General features: G+C 55.5%; 8 protein-coding genes and 1 pseudogene across 8 annotated transcripts, besides 6 other annotated features; 8 read left to right on the top strand and 1 right to left on the bottom strand.

Annotated features, from left to right (window-relative positions):
• Window positions 1–267: 267 nt before the first annotated feature.
• Tco025E_02718 (putative ATP-dependent zinc metallopeptidase) lies at window positions 268–2,322 on the top strand (the record flags this gene model as incomplete). The annotated part of the gene is made up of 1 exon (XM_029369641.1): window positions 268–2,322. One exon carries the CDS (start codon window positions 268–270, stop codon window positions 2,320–2,322), a length of 2,055 nt encoding a protein of 684 aa, XP_029230282.1.
• A 651-nt stretch (window positions 2,323–2,973) lies between these two features.
• Tco025E_02717 (uncharacterized protein) lies at window positions 2,974–4,020 on the top strand (the record flags this gene model as incomplete). The annotated part of the gene is made up of 1 exon (XM_029369640.1): window positions 2,974–4,020. The coding sequence occupies one exon, from the start codon at window positions 2,974–2,976 to the stop codon at window positions 4,018–4,020; it is 1,047 nt and encodes a 348-aa protein (XP_029230281.1).
• Window positions 4,021–4,348: 328 nt separating this feature from the next.
• Window positions 4,349–4,945, top strand: Tco025E_02716 (uncharacterized protein; the record flags this gene model as incomplete). The annotated part of the gene is made up of 1 exon (XM_029369639.1): window positions 4,349–4,945. One exon carries the CDS (start codon window positions 4,349–4,351, stop codon window positions 4,943–4,945), a length of 597 nt encoding a protein of 198 aa, XP_029230280.1.
• A 401-nt stretch (window positions 4,946–5,346) lies between these two features.
• Window positions 5,347–5,488, bottom strand: Tco025E_02715 (hypothetical protein; annotated as a pseudogene).
• Window positions 5,489–5,637: 149 nt separating this feature from the next.
• Window positions 5,638–5,674: a microsatellite.
• A 305-nt stretch (window positions 5,675–5,979) lies between these two features.
• Window positions 5,980–7,563, top strand: Tco025E_02714 (uncharacterized protein; the record flags this gene model as incomplete). The annotated part of the gene is made up of 1 exon (XM_029369638.1): window positions 5,980–7,563. The coding sequence occupies one exon, from the start codon at window positions 5,980–5,982 to the stop codon at window positions 7,561–7,563; it is 1,584 nt and encodes a 527-aa protein (XP_029230279.1).
• A 207-nt stretch (window positions 7,564–7,770) lies between these two features.
• Window positions 7,771–7,794: a microsatellite.
• Window positions 7,795–7,968: 174 nt separating this feature from the next.
• Tco025E_02713 (putative TRAF3-interacting protein 1-like) lies at window positions 7,969–8,778 on the top strand (the record flags this gene model as incomplete). Its single annotated transcript, XM_029369637.1, has 1 exon — window positions 7,969–8,778. One exon carries the CDS (start codon window positions 7,969–7,971, stop codon window positions 8,776–8,778), a length of 810 nt encoding a protein of 269 aa, XP_029230278.1.
• A 290-nt stretch (window positions 8,779–9,068) lies between these two features.
• Window positions 9,069–9,097: a microsatellite.
• A 44-nt stretch (window positions 9,098–9,141) lies between these two features.
• On the top strand, window positions 9,142–17,700 carry Tco025E_02712 (putative phosphatidylinositol 3-related kinase; the record flags this gene model as incomplete). Its single annotated transcript, XM_029369636.1, has 1 exon — window positions 9,142–17,700. One exon carries the CDS (start codon window positions 9,142–9,144, stop codon window positions 17,698–17,700), a length of 8,559 nt encoding a protein of 2,852 aa, XP_029230277.1.
• A 119-nt stretch (window positions 17,701–17,819) lies between these two features.
• Window positions 17,820–17,851: a microsatellite.
• A 91-nt stretch (window positions 17,852–17,942) lies between these two features.
• Window positions 17,943–17,978: a sequence feature (A-rich).
• A 34-nt stretch (window positions 17,979–18,012) lies between these two features.
• Window positions 18,013–18,035: a microsatellite.
• A 1-nt stretch (window position 18,036) lies between these two features.
• Tco025E_02711 (uncharacterized protein) lies at window positions 18,037–18,558 on the top strand (the record flags this gene model as incomplete). The annotated part of the gene is made up of 1 exon (XM_029369635.1): window positions 18,037–18,558. The coding sequence occupies one exon, from the start codon at window positions 18,037–18,039 to the stop codon at window positions 18,556–18,558; it is 522 nt and encodes a 173-aa protein (XP_029230276.1).
• A 212-nt stretch (window positions 18,559–18,770) lies between these two features.
• Window positions 18,771–19,208, top strand: Tco025E_02710 (uncharacterized protein; the record flags this gene model as incomplete). The annotated part of the gene is made up of 1 exon (XM_029369634.1): window positions 18,771–19,208. One exon carries the CDS (start codon window positions 18,771–18,773, stop codon window positions 19,206–19,208), a length of 438 nt encoding a protein of 145 aa, XP_029230275.1.
• Window positions 19,209–19,507: the final 299 nt, after the last annotated feature.

Below are 19,507 nucleotides of genomic sequence, written 5' to 3'. Positions count from 1 at the left end.
GATGCGGCAACCTAGATGCATTCTCCACAGGTGCTTTTCCTTTGGTTTCTGTTTCTATGACTGAATGACGGGAAACAAGCCGGGGACTTTGCCTCGATGTTTATACGGAATTGCTTTTTTTTTGCCGGTTTTTTTTTTAATCTTCCAAGTCCTGTAGCCTTCGCAAAAACTCGAACACACGTAAAGTCATATAAATACACCTGAGTTTTTGTTTTCCATTTTTTTCCTTCGCTGTGTGCTCTTGGGCTATTTTTCTTGGTAGCGGCAATGCAGGGCGATCAGCGAAGCGGCCAAGGCGGCCCGTCTCTCTTTGAGCAGATGTACTACCAACAGCAGCAACAGCAGCAGCAGCCATACGGTCAGCAGGCACCACCTATGCAGCAGCCGCCGCAGCAACAGTTTCCCTCTTCCTATCCGCCTGCGCAGCCCGTATACATGCAACACCAAGGTCAACAAAACGTGCCTTACGGTTACACAGCACCGCCGCCGCCGCCGCCACAGGCACCGAATTACGCTTCCCCTCAGCAGGACAATGATTACTTTAAAGGATTTTACGACGGCATGGTAAGACCTTCGGGTCCAGTTCTCGGAAATGCAGTCAGTTGGCTGGCTCCACTTTTTGTTAATCTTGCTATTTTTGTCGGCCCAATTTGGTATATGCGACGCAAATACGTTCAGGCCGTGGGTAAGGCCGCTACCGGGGATGCGGCAAAGAAAAATTCAATGATGAGCGGTCTGATGGATATGATGAACCCCATGAAGTCAAAGAATTACCGTGTAGATGTGAAAGACACCACCTTCGCCGACGTCATCGGCATCCCGGAGGCTAAAGAGGACCTCAAGCAGTACGTGGACTTTTTGAAGGAGCCAAAGAAGTTTACTCGACTTGGGGCCCGTCTGCCGAAGGGTTGCCTGCTGACCGGGAAACCAGGAACTGGAAAGACTCTCTTGGCTCGCGCCGTCGCAGGTGAGGCGAGTACGGCGTTTTTCTCCTGTTCTGGCGCGGACTTTATCGAGATTTTTGGCGGCAGTGGCCCGAAGCGGGTCCGGGAGCTCTTCGCACAGGCCAGGGAGGCCGCGCCGTGCGTTGTCTTTATTGACGAGATTGACGCCATAGGCTCTCGTAACCAGGGTGGCCGCAGCATGGGTGGAGGCGGCAGCAGCGAGGAAAACCGTACCATCAACCAGTTGCTGGCCGAGCTGGATGGGCTTTCCAGCAAGGAGGCGATTGTGGTGATTGCAGCCACAAACTATGCTGAGGCAATTGACAAGGCCCTTTTGCGCGACGGGCGCTTTGATCGCAAGGTGAATATCCCAATGCCTGACATGGAAGCCCGGCAAGATCTCTTTGAGTTTTACCTGAACCGCATCATTACGGGAGATCCAAACTGTAAGCCTAAGGTTCAAACATTTCGCACGAGAAGGGAGGGTGAGGGTGGCGCCGCTGCCGCCTCGACCGTGCCTGGCGCTGAGGTGAAACAAGAGAAGCAGGCGGAGGAGGCGCAATCCGTGATTGTGGAGACGCCTGTGGAGGTGAAGGTTGTCCCTGGCGTCAGTAACAAGGCGTACGCGCGTGCATTGGCAGAACGCACCCCGGGTGTGTCGCCGGCACAAATTGCAACCATTGTGAACGAAGCCGCCTTGACCTCGGCCATGTCAGAGGAGCAAGTTGTTCCGCTGAAGACACTCCAGGACAGCATTGACGACGTTCTTATAGGTAAGAAGCATCGTCAGCGGATGGGCGAGGAGTCGCTGCAGCGCACCGCCTACCACGAGGTTGGACATGCAATCATGGCCTGGACATCGCCGCTGCAGAAGGATGTGGTAAAAATTTCCATTATTCCACGTGGAAGGGCCGGGGGCTACACGCAGCAGGTGCAGGATGAGGCGCTGGAGCCACGTACGGATGTGTTTTTGTTCTCACAGTTATGTGTTCTCATGGGTGGTCGCGTTGCCGAGAGGATATTTTTGCGGGACATTTCAACAGGCGCCATGGACGATCTCCAGCGCGCCACTCGCATTGCAATGGAGAAACTTTTAATGTACGGCATGTCCAAGTCTATTGGCCAGCTGGCTTTTAAGCCGAACGGCCCCAATGAGGGTCGTGCCTGGATGAACTATTCTGAGGAACTACACGCAAAGGTAGAGAAGGAGGCCCGGGAACTTGTCGCTGCGGCATACAAGCACACAGAAAAAACCCTGCTTGAAAAGCGCGAGCTGCATGAGAAGCTCGCGAAACTCCTGCTGGAGAAAAAAGAGCTCATGAGGGACGATATAGAAAAGGTCCTGGGCCCCCGTCCTGTGCTGACTACCTCCGAGTAGCCCGGACCCGCATCTCACAGGAAAGGGAGGAAAAGAAGCGAAACATATTAATCACTGCATTAGAAGAAAAACAAAAAGTGAACAGGAGGCAATGCTGACGACGAGGGTGTTTCTGCGACACTGTGGTTGCCCTGCTCCCCTTGCCCCGTTGGGCGGCGTTGCGATGGTGATAATTATCGTACAAATCACTTCGTGACTGCTCGTGTTCATTTTGTACTCAGTGGAAAAGAGATTTGACAGAGGGGGGGGGGGGAACGCAGGATGAAAAAAAGGAATTTGGGGCGGGAGAAATGACGCTGGTGAGAGATGGAATGGCGGTGTAGTAGATTTGCCACGCGGTCGGGCTCGAATACGATCACATAGCTGTGATGGGCTCTTTTCAACTTGTTTTGACTCTGATGAAACAGTTTGCTACTGTCTGCCCTCCTGTCAAAGCTCATGTTGATGCCGTCGTGCATGCATGTACTTTGTGTAAAAAAAACATTTATATTTGTTTTTGTTTTGGGTTGTGTGCTTTTTTTTCTCTTTGCTTTGCTCTCGCACTTTGTGTATGCATGACTGCTGTCCGTAGGGGAGGTGTCTTCCAGAGAGGCGTTCGTCTTCACTGGGGCGGCAGGCGCTTCTCCGTCCACTGCCCCGCATCTGCAGCGAATGCGAGACACCTTGGATGAAATGTCCTCTGCTTCAGGGGTCGACGGGCGTTGTGCGGGGCGGCAGCAGGACCGATTTTGCGAGGAGCGCGAGCAAATAAGTAGGAATTTTATGGGGCGACAGAGGCGGCGTCAGCCAGAAAACGCCACAATGAATGCTATGTCGCCCCCACGCAACCCATGCCTCGTAGCTGCAGTTCCCAATAGTGCCGTAGGGGCTCATGAACAGGCAGTGTATGACGCAAAGCGCGGCGATTCGGGCAACTGCAGTTTCCTTAGTGGGGAGTGTCGGCAGAAAAATGCATTGAACCCAGGCGAGAGGAGGCCGTACCTTTGGAAAGGACTAGGCGCCGACGTTTTGTATTTCAGCTCGGACTCCCTCGACGATGTTGACCTGCGTCCACTTAGATTCAGCCACGGCAGTTCAGAGGCGACGACGTCGGACGCCCTTTCTCCTCATCCGCAGGCACTACCTTTGCCCCTCTCAGGCGGTTCTCGCTACAGGGGCAGGTGCTGGGAGGATAGCGGCGGACCACTGCTTCACCATACGAGTTTCTCCGCTGCATTGGAGCCCCGACGTCGTCGCGTTCCGGAAAACGGCTCACCACTACCCCGGGCCAACCTTGGCCCCGCGCCGGTGCCTGCCAGGGTGTCCACCAATCTTCAATACACCAGCATGTGTGTCCCAACAGCGCCGCTTGTGCAGGAGAAGACGTTTTGGATCAATGTTTGGCCCTGTTTTGGCAGCCTGACATCGTTTCTGTGCAAACCAACACGAATTTTAGTGCACGGTGGCTACCGCTACATGGAGCAACTAACAGAGAAGGCGGGCACGTTGATGAACTGCCGACCGGCGCCGAGCGTCCTCTACGAGCCTCACGGTCGTCCATTGCGGTCGCTTGCGCAGCTCTTGCCGGAGCAGCATTACCTATTCTTTCCAAGCGGGGGCTTCTACCGCAAGGAAGCAGTTCCCGTCGCACTTCTCGTAGAGCTTGTGAAGACTGCGAAGCTGACACTCCAGCAGCGTTCTCGATCTCGTGACAGCTGAGCACGAGGCATATTCTCAATGTTCATGTCTACAAGTGTGGCTGCGTAAATTTGCCGCAAATGCGGAGGTATTTCTTCACCCCCACCCGGGACACTCTTGTACACTTGCCCCCTTCTAGTTACGTTTACGAATACGTTGGCAAAGCTCATGGAGAGCTGTTTTCTTCTGTTTTTGTTTCCCTGTATTTTTTCTTTTTTGCCTTACAGGGCTGCGTATGAATGACTCTTTGTACTGCCCCATGTAATTATTTCTTTCCCCTGCTTCTTTTTTTTTTTTGCTTTCCAGGCCGAATTGCGACGCAGCGAAGAAAAGGAGCAAAAGAAGGGAGATGACTAGTGGTGGCGGCGACGGCTCGAGTCGGCGTCCCCCGCCCATGCTGAAGGCGGAGCGGCAGGCCGCGTTTAGGCGGAAGGTGCGCAATGAGTTGCTCCTGCATGGGCGGGAGAGTAAAGACGCAGAGCGGCAGCGCATGGAGGAGTATCGGCGTCTCTGCAAGGAGGAAGGCGTCCACTCCAAGCGTTTGGAGGAGTACGACTCGGTGCGAAGGGACGCGTCCAGCACGCTGAACGAAAAGCTGCAGAGCATAGACTACGATCAGAGTCTCACGAACGCGGAGAAGAAGAAGCGAAAGTTCAACTTGAAACGGAATTACGCCGCGCAAACGGTGACAGAGATCCTCAAAAAGAAGGAAAAACATCACAACGCCTTGACGAAGGTGGAGGAGGTTCGGAAGAAGCGGCAGGAACAAATTGAGGCGGCAAAGGCGGCAAGGAAGGAGAGAGAAGCGGCAAAGCTTCACAGCATTCAAAGGAGACAAGTGAATAACGCACTTTACGCGCAAAAGACTCGAAAGGGACAGCCGGTTATGAATGGCCGGGTGCAACTGTTGTTGGATAAACTGCAGCACGAGCAAAAGCAGGACTGATCCCATTGTGGGCTACTTGTCTCCGAGTCCTTCGTTATTCCTTTTTCCTCCCCTTATTTCGTCCCTTCTCCTGTTTCTACTTCTTGCCTTTTTCGTCAAGGACGCGTAAGTAATTTCCGCTGCTTATGCACGCTGCTGTTAATACCTGTATTCTGACTATGTATATGCTGCTCCATTTGCTTCATGCTTCGCTGCCGCTGGTGTCGGTCGCCGTTTTTGTTGTCTTTATTGCAATCTGTTTTCTTCTCGTTGTTGTCGCTGTTTTGTGTTTGCTCTCTTTTGTTTAACTCGTGTGCGTGGGTGCGCGGCATCAGTTGAGGGGCGCCTCGGTCAGCTGCGCGCGCCTCTTCATCCTCCTCACGCTCTCCCCCTGCGCTCCACGGCCGCAGCGGCGGTGGGTTAGAAATGGCTGATGTGATCCTTCAGTACTCCCCGCTGGGGTACGTGGTGGGGCTAGTGATGATTGTGGCGGGAATCCTGTTTCCGTTGGCGGTGATGGGGCTCCGCTCACGGTCGGTGTTCCGCAGAGGAGTGCTTAGGCCCCCGGCGACCTTTCAGTGATGTAACGGCGAGTGTACAACGAACGACGATCAACTGACACGAAGGCGTTGCATTTGATTTGGGGTATGCGCAGCCGTGTATGTGTACGTGCCGATAACTATTTATATACGTATTTGGGGCTTTGTGTTGCGGAGAGTGTGTTAGAAAGAGAGAGAGGGAGTGAGTGAGGGGCGCCTAAATGCCCTTGCTTGCCCCAAGAAGAAGACAGACCGCGTCTGTGCAGTCATCTGCTCGTTTGATTCTTGGCATTCTTCTTCCGTACAAATGGATGTGTACATGTGTGTGGAGATCGTCAGATGGTGCAGTGCCTTTTTTTTTCTTTGCGTCTTATATGGCGCGGCTGCATTCGGTCTGAATTCGCCGTTGCAGCACCTTTCCTCACTCACCACGGCGACGCTGGGAAGGCGGGAGAAAGAAGCAGAAAAGGCGGGCGAGGTTGAGTGCATTGGCATAGAGTCGATAGTAATATCTATATGCGCTTCTTTCAGCTGCAGCGGGTCGTGTGCCGCGCCTCCTTTCCGCGTCACCCGCTAGCTCTGCTGCAGGGCCGCACTGTTACAACCACTGAGGGCTATGGTGGGACAAAGGGCACGTCGAAGGACGTGGCAACGCCGCCAGTCGCAAAGTCGCACACCGTGCTGCATGGCAAGAAGGGAGGGGGTAACGCGGCTGGCACGCTGCAAGGGGCACCGGCGGGTGCCGGGGGCGTCGTGTCGGTCGATGGGTCGGTGGAACCGGACTACGGCCCTCTCCGGGCCGCAGGTATGTGGAGGGTGGAGGACGTGATGGACGTGAAGAACTCGACGGTGGACTTTCGCCGTATCGATGAGGTTGAGAGCGACGTTATTGAGACCATGTCGCAGCCGGACGATGCCGTGGTGCCTTACGACGCCGAGGAGAAGTGGAAGCACAAGTTGATGTTTGTGCACAAGTTTAAAAAGACACCCAAGCACCTGACCTGGCGCGAGCTCGGGGAGGAAATTGAGTGTCTCGACTGCATCATCGATGTGGACGAGCATAGACCGGAGGAGATCTTCACCATCTCCTTCTACTTCACTGACAAGAAGACAGGGGCGCGAGACATGCTGTGGAGGGCAAGAAACGATGTGTCGGCGTCAGAGGGCTTTACGGATCTGTTAGCGGCCGTTGGCGCATGTCTGGGTCGTGCCAGCGTGCACCGGACCATTCGCTTTGATGACGCCATGGGGACGACACGTGACATCTCCATCCGCAAGATGTCGCGGTATACGTCAGACATCACCATTGCTTTTCGTCCAGCAGAGTCGTACAACAAGTACGCGAGGAAGTCTGAGCAGGATGAATACGAGCAAAGTGCGGCCGAAGAGGGGATGAGCATGTGGGGATTTCACCCAACCCTGATGGATCCCGAGTACAACGCCCTGGACTTCCAGGATCCACCTGGTACGTACACCACGGCCATCTCGGCCCACGCCTTTAGCTTTATTTACCTGAAGGCCATCAATCGTCTGCTGTCAAGGCCACTGAAGGACTTTTATCGCCCCTCACAGCTCATGCGCACCGCCAAGGTCCGGACAGAGGACGACTTGGGCCTTGTCCATGCCATGAAGGGGTGGATGGGCATTGAGGAGCAGGTGTATCCTCACTACACCCCAATTGAGGCTATTCAGGAGCACTGGTTGGGCAAGGATGCGCCCTTTAGTCTGGTTGCCATGGTTAACAAGCTGCGAGAAATGACGTACCTGAAGCGGCAGAACCCGGAATTTCAGTCCTGGTTGGCTATACGCCGCCAAGACACGCACGTCGCGCTTCGCAATATTGGTCTTAAGTTGCTGGGTGTTGGGGCAAGCACGTTATTTGTGCCTGCAGCACACAACGAGACGGTTAATCGGCTGCTTCCCAAATCGCAGCAACGTCGACTGGAGAGTCGCTTTTCTCTAAATGCGCTGCTTGGTGTTCCCGATGAAACGCGGCACATTAGCGAGTTCAAGAAGTTGACCGGACATGATCGCATCACCGGTAACGAGCCAGGCAAGGAGAACAATTCCGTGCCCGCTGATGGCATCAAGGACAATTAGGGCCTGAACGGATCGAAAGGCGCCACTCAGTTGTGAGCATTATGTCATTCTTGACCTATACTCTCTCCTTTATGCACATTTTTTCTGTTGTATTTTTTGCCTGCTGCATGTGGCTTCTTCGCGCCCATGGGTGCGCTCTTTCCATCCTATTCTTCTCCGCTTTCCCACGTTCCTGCTCCTTTTGCTTTTTTATTTTCTTTTCTGACATGTATGTGTGTGTGTGTGGCTGTGGGCGGTCGGTTGTTTATGCCGTTTTGCGTCTTCCGTGATGTGTGTGCTTCACTAGGCGACCTACACACACATATATATATATATAAACTACGACTTAGCTCCTTCTTCTTTTGTTTCCCCAGTTTTTTTTTTGCTGCCTCGTTGCTGCTTCCACTCGCCTCCGCACCCCCGGCCATGGGAGACGCGGAGGTGGACTTCTGGACGCCGACCATCGAGGCGTTCCGACCGCTGCAGTTGGACGGCCCGGAGCTCACGCCGAAGCTGCTAAAGCGACCGCCGTTTCGTTTCATTGCCGATATAGTGACAGCCATCAACGCGCGCTTTGCCGCGTACGACCACATTTTTACTCCGGACCAGCTTGACGTGACGAAGATCGACAGCAAGGAGAAGAAGATTGAGTACCTCACGACGCTAGTCAAATACGTGGGCTCGCTCCTTGGCGGTAAGATTGATGTAAATGTGAAGAGGATCGTTTCAGGGAGTGAGCCGGAGAAAACGAATGTGTTCCTGCAGCGCCTTGCCCTCGCAGTGGGATACGCGCAGCAGGACAAGGCACGGAAGGCGCAGGCCCCAGCGCCTGCAACTCCGGAGCCGTCAGACCCGATAACTACGCCAAAGGTCTCAACGCCGGCCACGGGTTCCCCTTCTCGCAGCGAGATGCCGAGGCGTGCCTCAAACTCTGTAGGAAACTCGTTGAAAAAGGAAGCCTTGATGCGCGAGGCCACGGAATTCTTCAGCAAAGTGAATGACTACGGCCACCTTAAACTGGACCAGGAGCAATCCGTGAAGGAGGTTGGCCAAAGCATTGTAGACATGTACAATGAGCTGAAACAAGACACGGACACGTCTGAGCCTTCGTCTTTACCCTTAGATGCCCTTGAGGTGGCCATTAAACGCCAGTTGGATGTTGTTCAGCAGGTGTCTGTCCTGCAGGATGAAAATGATACGCTTCTGGAAAAGCTTGAAGTGTTACTCTCTTCCTGAGGTAACGACATGCTTCTGGGAAGTGCGTGTAAGTGTTGGGGCACTCACCTGCTCTGGTGAAGACCTCTTCTTGCCCTCTGAAGGAGGTCTACTACACGGCATCATATATATATTTTTTATTTTATTTGCTCCGAAGCTGTGGGCTGTTTCTTTTTTTTTTGCCCCCACATATTTTTTTCCCTTTCTTTTTTTCGTGTTCGTTTACGTCTTGTAGGGTACTGGTGTGCAGCGTGCGCAGACTGTAGGCAGACGATATTGCAGGGGGCATACAACCACGCCACAGGCTTGGAGTGTGTGGGTGTGGGAGTGTGTGTTTGTGGGGAGGTGCAGGTCTGAGGGAAGCATAAACTGCGTTGTGCGGGGATGAATGAGACCAGTGTGAAGAATCCGGAGGAGGGGGGGTCACGCACGCCGCGGACCGCAGTAAAGCGCCCAAGAGTGGTGACGGAGGACTCAGCGCCTTTGCGTGAGGTTCTCAAGGCGTTTGGACAACGTGCGACTGCGCTTGACGGGGAGGTTGCCGCGTGTGACAACCCTCCATTTGAGTTGCAAGCAAAATTGTGGACTCTTGTCCTTGACATTCGACCCTACGTGCTTGCGACGCTCTCGTCGAACGTGCTGGAGGTTCCCGAGGAGATGAACAATTTGTGCCATGCTGGTTCCCGGCGAGTGTTGAAGTATCTTTGGTTTGCTCTACGCATTTACGTTAGCGTGGCTCGCATTGCGGCGGTAGTTCCTGGCGTCCTCCTGCATAGCATATTGACGCTCCTTTCCTTGCTTCCTGTGCTTGGAGCACCGCACCTGCTAGGCAAGGCGAATGAGGAGACACTATATAATGGCCTTTGCCAGGCCTTTATTTTGCTCTCTTCCCGTTCTCCCTCCTTGTTTCGGCAGCTCTTTCATGCCCTGTTGCGGGATGACACGATGGGTGCCTTTGTATTTCCTCATGCCACTGGGAAAGGACGCTCCTACGGGCGTTGCGTCATCAAGATTTCCGACCCGCCGGTGGTCCATGGGGTCTCCTCCGACGCTGAGTCACTGTTTACATCCACCATTGTTGCAGATAGCGTGTACGAAGGCGTTTGCGTGGCACGTGCATTGTGCAACATTATGAGGGAGCTATTCGAAAGTAACGTCCCGTTTCAGCCGACATTGGACAGGCGAGACATACTCTTGCGTTTATCGTGCGGCCTCCTCACTCTGGACTTGCAGGAAGGTCCTTTGCACATGTTAGCGTTCGGGTACAGTGAGCCGCTGGAGGGGGCTTCAGGTGGATATGCGCCGGACAAACCAGAAATCGGCCTAGTGACGCCGTTTCAAACCAGTGCTGGGGCTCTCTTGCGGGTGATGATGTCACGCGGGCTGCTTATCAAATCGATTCATGGCCCTAGACTCCTTTATACTTTGCTAGGCCACCTGTCTGAGATGTCGTGCCCAGACGGGGTGGACTGGAAAGTAACGTGGGAATTGGAGCTGCTCCGCTGGCTGACGGAAACCCGCGTGAAGAGTACAACTGCCTCCAATTTGATTATCGCAGGGGAATTGAAGGAAGGGGACGCGCTGGCGGGGGATGAAGCCATGGCTTCGCCGCACACATTGCTAGAAACCTTAGCCGCAAAACCAAACGTGCTGAACCATGTTATCCGTGCTCTGATTGGGTGTGTTCGTAGACAAACTTCACCAGAGTCACTCGAGACAGGTGCCGTACTGTTAGAAATGCTCAAGAGGGCGATGTCGCATGTCAGTTGCATTTCGAGCCGCCTGGAGGAGGTGTTTTATGATGTGGCTGCCGAGATGATGAATGCGCTGCTAGATTTTAGCATCCTGCAGCCAATGCTGTGGTTTGCCGATGCGTCTCCCAGGCCGGGGGTGTTGCACCAAATGCTCAAACTCTTCCCGCTGGCCGAGGTGCAGCCAGTTCTTCGGCGAGAGCTTGCTCTCCGTCGTGGGAAGGTGCCGAGGGAGGCGTATTTGTTGGCCACAGCGAACGCATCCGTTGTGCTCTGCGACAAAAATTCTGTCGAGAATACCTTTTCGCAGGCCTGGCAATCTCTGCTGAGTGGGGAGAGTGTCATGGCGGCGGATGCGGTTATCATTCTTTTGCGATCGACGCAGCAAGTGGAAATGGAAGCAGTGGCGCTGAGTTCGCTAGAGGCGCTGGCCGCCGGCCGCGTGACTCTGCAGCGGCTGGATTCCCCACTGCGTGTAGCGTTACTGTACGCGTCCCTTGTAGAAAGACTGCCTCTCAGCCGCGGTGGTAGCAAAGGCGCGTTGCTTGTTCTGAGGCAACTGCTACTGCCGCGGCAAGGGACGCTGGCCATGGCGCTCTGGCGCACCATTGGCGTTCTCCGTGGTTTTAGAAGGCGCATTGCCAAACTGTGTCAGTCCAGCATGGGTGATGCGGCCTCCTCGCGCGGTGGCGAGGAGGAGCCAAGGGAGACTGCCTCCGCCGTCGTCCGCAACACCTTTGGGGAGATTACCGGCGTCCTCGACGCGCTCGCCGAGATCACGCCGAATTTGTCGTTTGAGGAGGCTGCGAGTAGCGACGCACCGATGCTGTTTTGGCAGCAAATGGTGGCGCTTGTAACGGAGACGCTTTACGTGGCGGAGTTGCTGCGTGCCCGCGCGACTGCCTGCGGCACGCTGGCGGGGGCCCCACAGGCGGCGGAGGTGCTTGTCCTGGACGACGAGGCGGAGACGGAGAAGCCGCAGGAGACTCAGAACCTGGAGGAGGATGTTTTTATTCTGACCCCCAGCAAGCAACGTCGAGGGCGGCCGCAGCGGCGGGGCAGCATCAGCGCAGAAGAAAAGGATGAGGCAGAAGAAGTGTGCAACGACAGCGCCAACGGCAGTGGGGGCGGCGTTGATGAGTTCTTGCGTGGCGTCAGCGCACCTATGGAGGCCATTGGCTGGGTGGCTCGCCAGGTCCTCTTTGCAAGGCCCTCGCAGGCATCGGATGTTCTCCATGACGCACTGTTGTCGTTTATTTGCTTGTGTGTCACGCTTTCCCCCGTGCGGTGGGACGCCATGGAAGAAATAGCCCTCGCACGTGGCTTGAATCACAGCAATCGTGTCATTCGTCACGGTTACGCCGCGTTAGTGGTGCGCGTCCTACTCACTCGATGGAACGACGCCAGCATCGTGCGTGTGTTTCGGCAGAATTTGACGCGCGCCGAAGGGGATAAGAGGCTGCAACAGCACTTGTGCCTCGAGGCGCTAGAGGCCGCCTTTAGTGGCGAGTTTCACGCGGTGCTCCTGGAGCAGGGGATGTGCCATGACGGTTCTTCGCCCGTGGCTGCCTCGCTACCACTGGCAATCACCCCAGCCCCAGAGCAAGGGCAGCAAGGCGCAGCCTGCAGGAGTGTTTTTGAGATGTGCATTGAAATTTGGGAAAATGACACCTTCACGATGCTCACCAGGTCGACGGCGCTGACTGCGGCGCATGCCATTATGTTTCACTTCTCCTGGTCACTGGCTGCGTTGTGCTGGAGGGACGCTGGCATGATTGACACCTCTTTTTTCGAGGCCATGTGTGATTTGGAGGGAAGTGTCGTGCAAGAGGTTGCCCTGGCTTGTCTCGATGACGCCTTGCCCCACTGCGTTCTCTCCGAGAAGGGCAAGGAGAAGCTTCAAAGGATATCGTTGTTTGACGAGCCGCTTTCCGAACTCAGCGTGTTGCCTAGGGTTATGGCGTACATTTTGCTGGAGTATGCCCAAGCACCGGTGGCGGAGAAGTTGGAAAAGGTGCAGAGGCTGCTGGAATTTTATTCAATCCCTTTAGAGGACTTGCCGGAGAGGGTGCGCAACGTCCGTGCGCCGCTCATCGTCAGTCTGCTCTACTTGGAGGCCGGGCGGCGGCTCCGTAGCGCGGACTTGCGGCTTGAGGCGGCTGAAGTGTGCCCCACGGAGGCCGGCAATAGTGAGGCCGGCGGTGTTCTCTCCAACTTCAACCTCGCGGTGGAGCTGGCGCTGCGCGTTGTGGGGTGCACCCCTTCCGCGGATGCGGTTTCGCAGGCGCTGGTGACGCCGGTGACAGTAAAGGCGGATGTGACGGGGCTAACTGTGGACTTCTTTCACGTGTTGGATGCTATGGCGGAGCTTGTGGGCATCGGGCCCTTCATGGTGCCCCACGATGTCTCTCCCTGCATCGTGCGACGCTGCCTATGCAGTCTGACGTTGCTAATACAACTGCTTGGCTCGCACGCGACAACCATTGCGCCCAAGCTGCCGGCCATTTTGATGCACTGCAGTGCACGACCACAGCTGCTGCGGCCAGTGTGTGTGGTCTGGCGTGAATTGCTAACAAATTGCACAGCAGAGTACCTCAAGGAACACGCTCTCACGATAGTTGTGGATCTCCTGAGCATGGGGCAGCTGGCTGAGGATCATGGCTGGGGTGATGAGGCAGAGGGAGGCCCCTTGCCTCTGTTGGAAGCCTCCATGCGCATCGTTTACAAGGCTTCTTCGCAGGATACGTTCTGGAAGTGGTATTTTCAGGTGATGGGTGAGAGAAATGCACTCATCCGCCGATTGAGGGGGGAGGGTGGCACTCATCCGGCGCCCCTCTCAGAAACACGGGGTTTGGAAAAGGGACTGCCACACACGGGTTGTAACGCCACTGTCGTTGTTGCTGGTTTTCTGTCCGTGGTGCAGTCGGGCTCTGCCAAGTGCAACGAGGCGTTTGTCCGCGCCCTTTACCAATATCTCCGCAACATGGATAGTCAGGGACGGCTGGAAATGACGCGGGCGGCTGAGTTGAGTCCGCAGTTTATTCCCACGCTCCTCAACTGCGCCTGCGAGCTGCGCGAAGATAACCTCGAGTGCATTTTGTCTTGTGTGGGCATGATTGGCGCCGCAGCCCACTCGCACGCCCCATTGCTTGCAACGGAAAGAGACACCTCTTCGCGTAGTGTCCCGAGGTCGTTTTCCCCGGCTAGCAGCGGTAGCGGGGCTTTGCGAGGCATGCACTTTCTGCCAGGGGAAGTCCTAGACTGGCGTACGCTGGCACACAAGTTGCTCAGTGTCTACTGTCCGTGGTCTCTGGCAAACACTGCTGACCCCACCAAGCATGACCGCGCTGCGTACGCTGTGCAACAGCTCTTGCGTGTTTGCACGGACGCCGAGCGACGACTGGTGGACCGCTTGCCTCTCGAAGATACAGAACCTGTAGACGTTAATGAGCTCCAGGAGTACTTGTGGTGGTCGCAGCTAGAGCCAAAGTGTCAGCAGCTTCTGGCGGGATATACCACGACCCGCTACGGCAAAAAAGTCATGAGGGAGAGTGAACTGAGTAGTCCGGTGTACAAAGCTGGGCTCTCTTTTCATGATTGGCTAGACGCATGGTTTTGCGACCTGGTCGAGCGCTGCGAGGGCACCTTTGGGCTCATGATGGGCTCGCTGCGCAACATGGCAAAGGGCGATCAGGTCCTCATCACGTGCCTTGTTCCGCTCATTATTGTTCACCTGCTACGGATGGGCAGTGATGTCCATTTCAATGCGGTGTTGAATGAGGTGACGAACTTGCTGCACCTCGCCTCGCCTGTCGCGCCAGACAAGGGGGGGCAGGATGGCTCGCTGTATTCGCAGGGCATCATGCGGGAGGTTGCCACGCCCGGGTCCCGGGCCACCGGCGTGGAGGAGCACGTGCAAGAGGTCTTTCAGATTCTGGAGAACATCGAGCACCTGCGGCTGAATCTGCCCCGCATCGTCCATAAAATTCGCGCGTCGCGTGCGGGGACGCTGGACCTCATGGAAGTGACGCACGTGGAAGCCGTCTGTAAAAGATTTATTCTTCGTGTGCCTTGGACCATAAGAGCCGCGGCGGCGGTGGGTATTGGAAGCAACATGCGTGCCCTGCGCCACATAGAGAGCCAGCAGTACTTGCCATCCGTGCACGAAGTTCTGAACCAGGACATTTCCCTTCAGCGCATTTTTGCAGCCCTCGGCGACAGGGATTCGTCACGGAGCCTGCACCGCACACAAGTACACCAACCCGAGGATTCAGCCTTTTCTTACGAGAACAACGGTGAATGGGGTCTGGCGTTGCAGGCAAGCGAGTTGGTGCTGCAGCACCAGCCCAATAGTATTAACCATCAGTTTACTCTTCTGCGTTGTATGCAGCAACTCGGACAATTGCACCTCATGTCTCGCTACAGTCAAGCTTTGCTGATGCAGTACTCACGCCTTCCAGGTGAGCACAGGAGAGGCGATAGCCTTGAGTGGGAAGCAAAGAGGGCCGCATTGCAGAACTACGCGAATGAGGCTTCATGGCGTCTTGGAGAGTGGGAACGTATCGAGACTCGCCAGGACCTTCCCATCAGCCTGGCGTCACCCATTCGAGCCTTCACCAACTTACTTTACAGGCGAGGCACACTGAGGGAGGTGTTCTCCGCCTGTGAGGCGCAGCGGCAGAAGATAGCGCCCGTCATCCGCGCGGCCTTTAGGGAGAGTTACGCCCAGGTGCATCCCCACGTCGTTGTCCTTCACGCCTTAGGGGACATTGAAACCGCAACCGAGACCGTGACGTCGCTGCGAAGGGAGGGAAAGTTTGACGAAGAGGCGCTGCCCGTTCGTGACGCCTTTTTGAATAGAAAGGCACTCCTTCAGAAGTTAGCCGCGTTGCTGCAGCAACGCGCCCGCCTAACGGAGACTGCACCAGAAACGCAGGAGCTATTGATCTCGCTCCATCGCTCCATTTTTAGGGCGCTTGACATGAAAGAGGAGGTGACAAAGACGTGGATGCGGCACGCGAAGATGTTGCGGGATGAGGGGCTTCGCGAGGCGGCATTGAGTGCGGCCAAGCAGTCCAGACTCGGGGACGGCTACGTCGACCCGTCCTACTACACCACTGTGGCAAAGCTGCTGTACGAGATGAACATGCCAAACCAGGCCGTTGAATTCGCCGAGAACGTTGTCAACGACGCGCTCGGTCCGCTTGTTACCCGCGCCAAGCTACGCCTGCTGGCCACGCGCTGGCGGCAAGAGACGGGGTTCCAAACCTCTCAGGAGGTGATTGCGGGGTATGTGTCTGCGCTGAAAATGAATGAGTCTGAGAAGGCCCACCACCACCTCGCCTTATTTTACGAAAAACTGTATCGCTCCATTCAGAACTCGGCGCAGGAGGCGGGTGCGTCTCTGCGTGCCTCCCCCGATGACGTGGAGGACAAGAAACTGGTGCGAAATATCGAGTCTTATGTGTTACAGGCGATTCACCATTTCGGGCTGGCGCTGCGGCTGGGCAGCAAGACGATGGTTGTCTCCCTCCCTCGCATGCTGACACTGTGGCTCAATTGCTCCACCCCGCTGGCCGCGCTAACCGCAAAGTTGGGCTCAGCCGCGCTCCTTGCTGATTCGCTGCTTAAAAAGCTGAATGAAATGATGGAGCGCTTTCTTCTTCAACCAGGCACAAGTTTGCCGGTCACACAACTCATTACGGCCCTTCCGCAGCTGTTGTCTCGCATTGGTCAGGACAACACGCGCGTGGTCGGGATCGTCACGGACACCATTGTTAAACTCATGGTGGAGTTCCCGCAGCAGTGCCTGTGGCAGGTGCTTCCGATTACTTTTGGCAAGCAGCATCAGCGCAGCGAGACAGCGAGGAACGCGATCGTTCGCAAGTTTGTAGACCGCGTCCCGAACCAAGGAAAGTTCGTTGAGCGCATGCGTGATTTCTTCAAGTCGCTTATTGAGCTCTGCAACTGCCCTGCCGCAAGCCTTGTGGCTAGCCGTTCATCGTCGCAGGCGTCACTTGCCGGGAAGCCCTTTATGCAGCGGATCCAGCTGATCCTGCCAGAGACACGCATCATTCTGCCAACGATGGCCAACCTGTCACCGAACGTCATGCGCGTGACGGAGAACACGGCTGTCTTTGCTGGCTCTGCGGCGTTTCATAGCGTGGAGGAGCGTGTCACCATTATGAGTTCACTGCAGAAGCCCAAGCGCATAACGGTCATCAGCGATGAGGGGGCGCCCGTTCCGTTCCTCTGCAAGGCGCGGGATGAGCCGCGAAAGGATATGCGAATGATGGAGATTGCCTCCTTGATGAACACCTTCTTCCTCACGGATCCGGAGCCGAGACGCAAGCGGTTTGCGCTGCGCCGGTACGCCGTCACCGCCCTCAGCGATGACTGCGCCATTATCGAATGGGTCAACAACCTCGTCCCCTTTCGGAGGGTGGTTGAGGACTGCTATGCCATGGAAGGCACAGGTGTGCGCGTCTCGCAGGTAAAGGCGTGGAAGGCCATGGTGGACAGCGGATCCCTCACCAAGATCGACATGCTGCGGAAGCACATCTTCCCCAAAACCCAACCGGTGTTTCACAACTGGTTTCACGGCCACTTCCTGAGTCACCAGGAGTGGTTTAATGCGCGTAACTGCTACACGCAGGCCACGGCGCTGTGGAGCATTGCGGGGCACATCGTTGGCCTTGGCGACAGGCATGGCGAGAACCTCATGTTGGATTTGCGTTGCGGGGAGTTGCTGCACGTGGACTTTGCGTGCCTCTTTGACAAGGGTGAGTCACTAGAAATCCCGGAACGGGTACGATTTCGCCTGACTCAAAACGTGGTTGACGGAATGGGGATACTTGGCGTCGATGGGCCCTTTCGCGCCTGCTGCGAGTTGGCCCTCCGCTGCCAGATGAAAAACAAAACCGCCGTCATGAGCGTTGTGGAGACGCTCCTGCATGACCCCCTCGTTGAGTGGACGCGGCACTCCTCGTTGCGTCAGAAGAACTTTGATCCCAGGCAACTGATTGGGCGCGTCTCGCGGCGCCTGGACGGTTTTCTTGACCTGTACAGCTCCACCCGCGAGAAGGACACGCTGGCGCTCAGCTGTGAAGGCCAAGTCTCGCGCCTCATCAGCCACTCCTCCGCGGTCGAAAACCTCGCGGAGATGTACGTCTGGTGGATGCCGTGGCTGTAGCAAACGCACTGCGGCGGCGGCGGCCGCAAGCAACGGGGGCACAGCCAGCAAAATCGGCGGCATCGTCGACCCGTGCACGCGTTGAAACTCCATAAAAGTTTAAATTTATAATCCCCCAAAAACAAAAAAATTAAATAAATAGATAAATAAAATCCAGGGGATAGGCAGGTGAGAGCGGTGCGGTGTATACTCTTGTCACGCGCTGGTGTGCGGGCGGAAATCCTGATGTCCGTTTTCCCCCGTTTTGTTGTTGTTGTTTTTGTTCTTGTTTTTTTTTTGTACGCCTGCTTTTTCTCCTTGGGGTTTTTTCTCTGCGTGTGTGTGTGTGTGTTGTGAATGAAGGATGACCGCCCCGCAATGAAGTGGCTGCTGCGGTTCATAACCCGACGCGGAAGGCAGCGGACGCCGATTCCACCAAAGCCGTACGTCGACACCGCGTCAGCGTCGCGGCACATGACGGACCCCCGGCTGTACGACCCCGATGATTTGAAGCACATCGACCCCGAGAAGCCACACTGGCAGGACCCACGCTTCGAGTCCCGCGAAAGCCTCCCGTTTTTTGACTTTTGGGGGTACAACAGGGACTGGAGCTGGACGCTCTTCCGGGCCTCCACCGTCATCTTTGCCATGGCGCTTTACTGGGAAATGCGCACACTGCTGTACGTGCGGAATGACCCACCGCGGATCACGGGCAGCACCACGGTTTCACCTGTCCCGGACTATGCGAGGGACGACAAGGCAACCGAAGAAGAGTTGCGCGCCGCGGGATTTGCCTACATTGGCGTAAAGAAGTTGGACCACCTCGGTCTGTCAAGCGGCGGGAAAACATCGGCAGGGGAGGAGGAGGAGGAGAAGTAGTAGCTTTTTTTGCCAGCTCCTCTGCGGCGATGGGGGCAGAGAGAGAGACTTGCTCTCCCTACACATACATCTCCGCCTCGCCGCAGGCGTTCTGCTTTAACAGGCACCGAATGTGTTTTATGGCGATTCCGTGATGCTTTTTTTCGTTAATGTTTTTTTTTCGTTACACAACTTTCCCTTGGCAAACGATCCAAACCAGCGGAACAGTTAGCATGAACGACATTTACGCTAGACGGCTCGCGCAAGGGATGATGTTCCATCAGCTGATGCGCTGCCACGGAACTCTCTGGGCCGCGACGCAGGTAACAAAGGAAAAGCTTGACTACAACTTCATCCGCGAGGAGTTCATGCGGTCCAATGGTAGACGCACAATGCCGCTCCTCATTGGCGCTGCTGCCGAGGAAAACCTTCATGAACTGCACCTAACGCACTTGACAGAGCACTGTGCGTGGGGGGAGAGCGCACGTGCCTCAGCCGTGCATCGACAGACCCCACTGTCACAGCACATTGGGGCAATGGGAAGGATGTCTGAGACAATTCATCAGACGAAAACGGCGGCCACAATGCAGAATCTCTTTAATGAGCATTTGTCCCGTATCGAAGGCATTAGCTCTTTTGAGGAGGAGCCCCTCATTGACGATGCAAATTGACACGCCACGAGGATGTGGCTTTGGCCCAGGCATTCCACAGAGAGGGGCAACCCTGCAGCGAGAGTGTCTTTCCCTCTCTCTTTCCTTTACAAACATCCTGTGGTGAGAACTGTATTCGTTCTCTTTCTTGTTGTTGATCTTTTTTGGCTTATGTGCGGCTGTGTTGCCTTTTGCGTTTTCTTTGCTATTCTGCCCGCACATTTTTTTTTCTCTGTGGGTATGTGTGTTTTTTTATTGTTTAACGTTTTCCCTTCTTACTTTGCGCCTTCTTGCATACGTCTTGCTTGCCAGTGACGGCG

Source organism: Trypanosoma conorhini (assembly GCF_003719485.1).
Source record: "Trypanosoma conorhini strain 025E chromosome Unknown Tco_14.4_contig_00111, whole genome shotgun sequence".
Classification (NCBI taxonomy): Eukaryota; Euglenozoa; class Kinetoplastea; order Trypanosomatida; family Trypanosomatidae; genus Trypanosoma; species Trypanosoma conorhini.
The sequence above is the reverse complement of the archived record's forward strand: the minus strand, read 5'-3'. Positions and strand labels throughout refer to the sequence as shown.